General features: G+C 33.6%; 1 protein-coding gene across 1 annotated transcript; it reads left to right on the top strand.

Annotated features, from left to right (window-relative positions):
* Window positions 1–2,864: 2,864 nt before the first annotated feature.
* Window positions 2,865–7,504, top strand: LOC104117690 (pectin acetylesterase 8-like). Its single transcript, XM_009628765.4, has 13 exons — window positions 2,865–3,112; window positions 3,462–3,583; window positions 4,024–4,106; window positions 4,581–4,710; window positions 4,797–4,876; window positions 4,997–5,083; window positions 5,172–5,296; window positions 5,402–5,462; window positions 5,596–5,649; window positions 5,729–5,806; window positions 6,398–6,503; window positions 6,839–6,984; window positions 7,122–7,504. The coding sequence occupies exons 2-13, from the start codon at window positions 3,463–3,465 to the stop codon at window positions 7,257–7,259; spliced, it is 1,209 nt and encodes a 402-aa protein (XP_009627060.1). The 5' UTR covers window positions 2,865–3,112; window position 3,462; the 3' UTR covers window positions 7,260–7,504.
* Window positions 7,505–8,396: the final 892 nt, after the last annotated feature.

The following is an 8,396-nucleotide window of genomic DNA, read 5'->3' as shown; positions in this document are numbered from 1 at the left end:
CCCACAGAGGTTGTGTACTTATTGAATTATCTGTTAAATTATTTTTTTGCACTCAGTCATAGTTTTACTTGCATATTTCATCTCAGTCTCTATTGTTCATTATTGATGCATCGTATCATTGCTGTTTGGGCTGTTTATCATGATTTCTGAGAGCCCGAGAGACTGAATAGGTGGTTGACTAAGTGAGGCCGAGGGCCTGATTGTGAGAATATTTATGGGATCGGGATGCACGCCGCAACATGTTTCATTGTTATATGCCATGATTGGCTTTTTATAGCGCTTGGGCTGAAGGAGTCCCTCCGAAGTCTGTACACACCCCCAGTGAGCGCAGGTACCTAGTGATTGCGAGTGCCGAGTGCTGAGTGATTGAGAGGAATGAGTGACTGTGAGTAAAGAGTGTTTGTGAGATTGGAGTGAATGAGAGGACTAAGTTACTGTTGCTCTGAGAGGATACATTGATTTCATTATTTTTGCACTTCAGCTGTCATATATCACTGTTTGGGAAATTTCTGAGAGATATTATCTTTTGTTTTATTTGAACTTGATATGAAATTACTGTTTGGGTCTTAATTGTTGAGCTTGAAAGCATGCCTACCTTCTTATATTGAAAATTATTATAATTGAACTTAGCTGTGAAGCTCGTCACTACTTTCAGTTCTTTATTTAGTATTGTTACTTGCTGAGTTGGTTGTACTCATACTACACCCTGCATCTCGTGTGCAGATCCAGGTACTTATGGACACGATGGTTGCTAGTTCTTCGGAGCTTTATGTGTTAAAGACTATCGAGGTAGTTGCTTGACGTCCGTAGACCTTGACTCTCTTTTCTTTCAGTTTTTGTATTGTTCTGTATTTTCAGACAGTATTTTTATCAGTCGGACTTTGTTATCATTTAGATACTCATGTACTGAGTGACACCGGGTTTTGGGAGTGTATTTATATCAGTGTGTGTGGAGTTTTCTATTAAATTTAGATATTATGTTTTCAATCTTAAAAGAAATTGTGATTTATTAGGTTGTCGGCTTACCTAGTGCCGAAATAGGCGTCATCACGATATGTTAGGATTTTGAATCGTGACAGTACTTTAAACATGGGTTTTGGTTTAGTAATAAAGTTATACACATTAATATATTATCTTCGTTAGCTAGGCCTCCATTGCAGAACGTGACAAGAAAACGTAAAATATGATTGCATTTTTGCATTGTTCTGATTATTTATGGAGAGTTAATTAACGACTTAATTATTTCTCACGTAATTGCTAATTAATTAATTTTCAGCCCTAGAATGAGTAAAACATGGCAAAAAACTAATTAACCCTTAATCAAGAGTGTGAAAAATAGGCATAAATTATTAATTAGAAATCATGACACGTCCTAAATAAATTTTAATCAATTGCATTAAATGTATTCACACTATAATCATAGGGATTCTAATAGCCTGTTTGGCCAAGCTAGAGAAATCAGTTTATTTTGAGAAGTGTTTTTGGAGAGAAGCAGTTTGTGTTTGGCTAATCAATCAGAAAAACACTTTTGAACAATAATTTGTATTTGGCCAAGCTTTTCAGAAAGTGTTAGGAAAAAAAATACTTTTGAGAAAAAAACACTTTTGGTCTCTTGAGAAACTTGGCCAAACAAGCTATAACAAGATGGATTTAAGTACTTTTGACGTTAAAAATTAAACTGCTCCTCTAATTTTAAATTACAGCCAAACTTTTCTATAACAATCTTGTTTGTTCCGATATTTTTTGACTGTTATAGTAAAGTGTTGTTATGGAGGACATCTATTATAACATAACATTAAAATTGGTTCCAAGAAAAAACTTGATTTTTATAGTAAATTGATGTTATATAGAAATATTATAGAGAGGTTTGACTCCACAAATTTTGAATGCAATAAAACAAATAAATTAAATATAATTTCGAACCAGAATCATTAGTAAACCAAATACATCACCGACAAATAAGTTAAACACTTTGAATCAATCAATATTGACCCTCGGATGAATAGGTTAAAAATAATAGAAAAGAAAAATAGTCCCAAGAAAAAGAGAAAAAGAATAAAGAAAGACCACTCCAAATATCTCTATTTCTAACTTTGGTGTCCAGCTCATTGAATGAGGAGCGCGTAAAACGATAAGATATTCGTCATTGGGCACATGCACTTGTCACATCTAACGTTACAGTAATGTCTGTATTTAGCAACCTTTTTCTTAACAAAAGTACATTAATCACCTTCTAAATCTCTGTCTTAACCGAATGTGTGTCGGCAGCTTCCTTTTCTTTTTTTATCTTTCTTTATTCTGATACTGAATAGCCCAAGCTGCCTTTTTTTGTTGGGTTAATTGAACTCAATTATATTTGAATTTACGCCGCATAAAATCAATTTAAGAAAGAAGTATTTCTTAATAATTATTTTTTAATATTTAATGTTCGAACCGAGACCTTTAATAAAAGGGAAAGATCTAACCTCTCTCTCACCGTGTCTAGGCTACTTTATTCTATAGAGTAATTGGACGCTTTGGGAAACTTTTGAAAAAAAAAGAAGAGCTTTTGAAAAAGATTCCTTTTTACCATATTATTATTATTATATAAATGAATACAAAAGCATGTTAAGAAGTATTTTTTTTTTCCTAACCTAAGTAAGCTTTTGTGAACTGAATGATTTTTCTTGGATTACTATTCATATTCATATAAACCTCTACTTCTTTATTCTTTACTAAAAGAAACTTTTAAAGAGGCTTTCTAAATTTTTTTCCTTAAATCTCAAACAAAAACAATATATTTGGAAAAGTTTTTACTTTCAGTCTTCCAATAGAATTCTACAAATAGACACTGTATAAATGTTACAAAATCAGATCAACATATTAAATTACATTGGATAAGTAAATTATGATAACATGTTAAATTACGTTGAGCACAGTTATAACGTCAGTGTATATGTATATTCTTTCTCTTTTCGGTATAAATATATGCTTCTAGTTTCGAGTCTCGACCAACATCTGGTTTTGGACCCCTGTTTTAGCTCCAGAAACAAGATACATAACTGGATTTACTGCAGACTTTACCCCAAATAATTTCACTTTGAGATTTTCGTCAATCTCTTTTGTATTGCAGGTACTATATTTAAAAGTACAAAATTTCAATTCTATGTTTAGTAAACATTTGTTGATTCTGATATGGGTTTGTAGATTCTTGTTTACACTTTCTTATCATGGATTTTTAGTGAATAAATATACCATTAATTGTTAAAGAATGAAATCTTGAAACATGGAATTACATGCTAAATATGGTAAATATAGGAAGCATTTTTGAATGTGTCAATCTGTCTTAAAATGACATGTTTTTTTTTCTCTTTCTTTCAGTTTGTTCTTCCAATTTTTAGGATATTCTGCATACTTTTTTTTTTTATTTTTTTTTTATTTTTTATGTTATTGATTGTGGGTTTTCACAAAATAATTTGCAGAATGGTAAAAAGGGCAATGCAACAATGGCTACGTGCAATAATCACTTTGCTGATTCTTTTACTAACCGAAGGGCACCCTGTTGATATTACTTATCTTCAGAGTGCTGTGGCAAAAGGAGCTGGTAAGAATTTCTTTGAATCAAAGTGATTATTTTTATTTTTATTTTTATTTTTTGTCCAAATAACTCTAAGCAGGGGCGGATCCAATATAGAAGTCGCGGATTCGGCAAGAACCCACGACTTCTGAGTCAAACTATATATATAACAAGTGTAGATAGACTTAAATATACATTTAAGTACTTATATTTCAAGTTAGAAGTAGAGGCTAACACAGGATTTTTACGTGAAAGTGCACCATTATTTTTATTATCAGCGCCCTTAAAGGCTTTTAGTGTTCAAGATGCCAAATTGTTTATAATACAAGATTTCTGATGAAGTTTACGGTGTCCGCCTCTGAATAGAACCACAATGTCTAAATCCTAAATCCGCCACCTACTATGAGAAAACAGAATTCAAGAATGTGAATATGTGTTAGATTTTGATGCCAATGATGTGTTTGCAGTATGTTTGGATGGGAGTCCACCAGCATACCATTTTGATAAGGGATTTGGAGCAGGTGTTAACAATTGGTTTATCCAACTTGAGGTTTGTTTCTTCATTCATTATAAATTTACTATTCATTTCTTAAAGATCCAAATTTTAACAGAGTTAAGACTTAGATTTCTAGGCTCTCTAGTTCATAATCTTATTTCTGTCCAATAATTAGCCTTTTTACTTCAATTTCTCAAAGCACTTAGAGTTGGATTATAGGTTTCTTAATGGAATAATATAAATGGATTGATTGCTCGGATGCAGTGACAGAGCCAGGATTCTTACTAAAGGGTGTCCAAATATTAAAAAATTGAACACACGAAGAAGTCAAGGGATTCAACATATAGTATATATGTAATTTTTCGACGAATGGGACACCCCTTGGTTTTAGGTGGCTCTGCCACTGCTTGGATGACTATAACTAAGAAGAATTTGGACATAATTTAAGTGAATTCTTTGAAATTTTTAAATTTTAGATTGCCTACATGAATTTGCATTTGAATTCATCCTATGACTTTGGAATTTCAGGGAGGAGCATGGTGCAACAATGCCACGACTTGCCTTTCACGTACAAAAACACGATTAGGATCATCTAAACTTATGGTAAAGACAGTGTCTTTTTCAGGGATTTTGAGCAACAAGGCTAAGTTTAACCCAGGTGGAGCTTCATCCTTATCATATACATTGTTTTCATGCCCATTTTTTTTTATATTCTTCTGATTATCAGTTTTTTGGAAATTGTAGACTTTTACAATTGGAACAGAATTAGAATTAGATATTGTGATGGATCATCCTTTACTGGTGACGTTGAAGCAGTTGATCCGGTAATTTTATTGTAAATCCTATAATTATTGATTTGATAAAATGATAGTGTCCTCGTCTCCTAATAATTATAGACTTGAATTATGTTCATGGATTTTGATGGACATTTTGAATTATGTCAGAAAACAAAAGTATACTACAGAGGAGCCAGGATATTTTCAGCTGTTATGGAGGACTTCTTAGCAAAAGGAATGAAGAACGCTCAGAATGTACGATCCATCAATTGATTACTGCAGATAGCTATACACTCGTCGTCGCACATTGTTTAGTTGCTGACAATAATTTTTCTAATGATAGGCTATTCTAGCCGGATGTTCAGCTGGTAGTTTAGCTGCAATTCTACATTGTGACAGATTTAAAGGTCTCTTGCCACCGGGCGCTAAAGTAAAATGTCTTTCAGATGCTGGTTTCTTTATCAATGCGTAAGCACTTTCGTTGTTTTTTTAAATAATTGTGTCCCTCTCAAAACTAGCAAGAAATTTAGTACTCCTCTTTGCTACTAGTAAAGTTTGCTTCTCCATTTACAGGAAGACTATTTCTGGTGCGCCTCATATTGAACAGTTCTACAGTGATGTTGTTAACACACATGTATGCTTACTTTAACCTCCTACATTATTAAACATATGTATGTTAATAATATTTTGCTGGTCATTATATCACTAAAAAGGTTCAATAGAATGAGTTTTTCTCGTCCTTAGTGTGTTACATTATCTTGATTCAGGGTTCCGCGAAGAATTTGCCTCAATCATGTACCTCAAGACTGAAACCGGGTTTGGTAAGAGGAGTTATTTTCAAAATAAATTTTCCCCTTAGTTGATGTATCTTATTTGAAAACTCCGTAATTTATGTTGCAGTGTTTTTTCCCACAAAATGTCGCGCAACAAATCAAGACACCTCTTTTCCTAGTAAATGCAGCCTATGATTCCTGGCAGGTCAGTGCATCTCTGATTTCTCTTTTTAGTTTTTATTCCCTTCCTCAATTTTCCAATTTCTATGACGTATTTAGAAAATGTTAAATGGGAGCTTTGGAGTAACTAGTAAAGTTGCTGCCATGTGACTAAAAGGTCATGAGTTCGAGGGGTGGAAGCAGCTTCTTGCAGAAATGCAGGGTAAGGCTGCATACAATAGACCATTGTGGTCCAGCCCTTCCCCGGACCCCGCGCATAGCGGGAGCTTAGTGCACCGGGCTGCCCTTTTATTTGCAAAATGAGACTAGGCCGTGTCTAGTAATGTCCTACAATTTCTTTGACAAGTTGTGGTTTATCTGAAATGCTTCCTCTGTTCTTATGAGACAAGTTCTCTTTATTATTGTCCTATAATGTGTTATATATAGTATTAATGTAGGTAGAGCATTGCTAGCATTTTGTTATTTGGTAATAGCTGCAATAAAATTCAGTCTTCACTTTATCAAAGTTATGTTTTATATAGATATAGATATATATCATATATGTACATATATATGAGAATAATCTTGCTCTTTAAATAATTGATTTTTGCTTATTTATTATTTTTTAAATATTCAGATAAAGAACATTTTGGCTCCTGGTGTTGCTGATCCTCGTGGAACCTGGCGCAATTGCAAGCTTGACATATTGAAATGCTCGTCTGCTCAGCTCGAAACCATGCAAGGTCAAGATTTTTAAGCCCTTTTCCGACCTTTCATGCTAAAGTAACAAACAGAAAAAGAAAGACTCTTCATTAATACATTAAGAAGTTGACAGGAGCCAGATAGAGTCCGCCACAGGAATTTAGAGCACCTATCCGCTAGTAAAGGAACAAAAACTTCGACCGGTTCAGAGTAAACAACAATATGGAATAAGGCCGTCCTTTGTGGCTAATACTTAAATCTAAAAAATAACTAATTATAGCAAGCGTGAAGATGCTAATTTATATGACAGAGAACTCAGTTTCGTTGTAAGGTGTACTTTGCTCTTTTGTGTCTAATACATGGAGTTATTTTTCAGGTTATAGGACCGAGTTCTTAAAAGCGTTAAACGGACTGGGACCATCCTCGACAAGAGGGTATTACATCAATTCCTGTTATGCACATTGTCAAACCGGAACACAAGAGACATGGCTAAGGGATGACTCTCCGAGATTAGCTAGCACGGTATGCAATCCGAGCACTAAAAACTATATTTTGGTTTTTAGTTTATTATAAAAGAAATTTCAAAGTTTCAGTATCTTTTACTTCTGTTTTCCTGTTTTAGTCAACCATTGACACTGCTAAAACATTGCATTCTGCAGACAATTGCCAAAGCAGTTGGAGACTGGTTTTACGACAGAAATCAATTCCAAGAGATTGACTGTCCTTACCCCTGTGATAAAACCTGCAAAAACCGGAATTTTGAATCGGACGTTCAGCCAGTCGATATGGATTTATAGGTTATTGATGGAAGTTATTCCCTGAGATTATTTGCTTACAGGCTTTCAATTTTCCAAAAAGTGAGAAAGAAAAATATTGAATTAAAGAAGTTATGTATCAATTGCTTTACAATAAGGGAAAGCCAACGCTGCACAGAATTGTGTGCTTTGGTATCTCCAAGAGAAACTATTCTGTATCTTTAATTTGAGGTCAATATTATGTATCTTGTTATAATGTAAAAGTTAATAGTTCAGCTTTTATATCAGATTTTATGCTATCCTACAGTTCAGTAAATAATCAGAATAAAAAAGGGCAGCCGGGTGCGCAAAAGCAATCTCGTTCACGCAGGGTCCGAGGAAGGGTCGCATTCCAAGATGTGTGATGTAGACAGTCTATCCTAATGTAAGCATTAGTGACTGTTTTCACGGTTTGAACTTGCAAAGTGATAACTTTACTGTTGCTTTCACGGTTTAAACTCGTACATATAATCAGAATCTTCTTGAAAATTTTAGGTGTCCGAGTTCTTTCCTTTGGTGCTGGATTAGGAAAAAAACTATAGTCTCAAAACTTTCACCATTGTTGCATGCTCTTTAGCACTTCCATAACCTTGGATCCATTGATTGAAACTATATAGTGCTTCCTCAGTTTCATTTTATATGGAAGTATTTAACTTGCATAGAGTTTAAAAACGAAGATTTTTCATACATTTGTGATTTTTAACATATGACATTTTTATGGTCATGACTCATGACAGTATGTCATTAATTAATTAAATGAGAAGTTTGAAGTTAAAGAGTTTTCAAACATAGAAAGACCGGACTAACAAAAAGAGCGTTACATAAAATAAAACAGTTTCTGAACAAGATTTTAAGTATTGGTTTAATGATTCAATGAAACTGCAGTCAATTGTGTGCACTTAACATACCATCTGAAACTCTATAATTCTTCCATATGGCATATATCATTACTCCAGTATAACGGAGGCCTTGCTCAAGCTCAACCTAATATTATCCATAGACCATACTTTTCAAGAATCCAGCCATACACAGTAGCGGAGCCATGATTTTATTAAGGGTTGTCAAAATTTAAAGAAGTAATATAAGAAAAAATCAAGGGAAGTAAATGTATTATATATATATATATATATATATATACAC

This window comes from Nicotiana tomentosiformis, chromosome 12 (genome assembly GCF_000390325.3).
Source record: "Nicotiana tomentosiformis chromosome 12, ASM39032v3, whole genome shotgun sequence".
NCBI lineage: Eukaryota > Viridiplantae > Streptophyta > Magnoliopsida > Solanales > Solanaceae > Nicotiana > Nicotiana tomentosiformis.
This window is presented reverse-complemented; position numbering and strand designations above follow the sequence as displayed.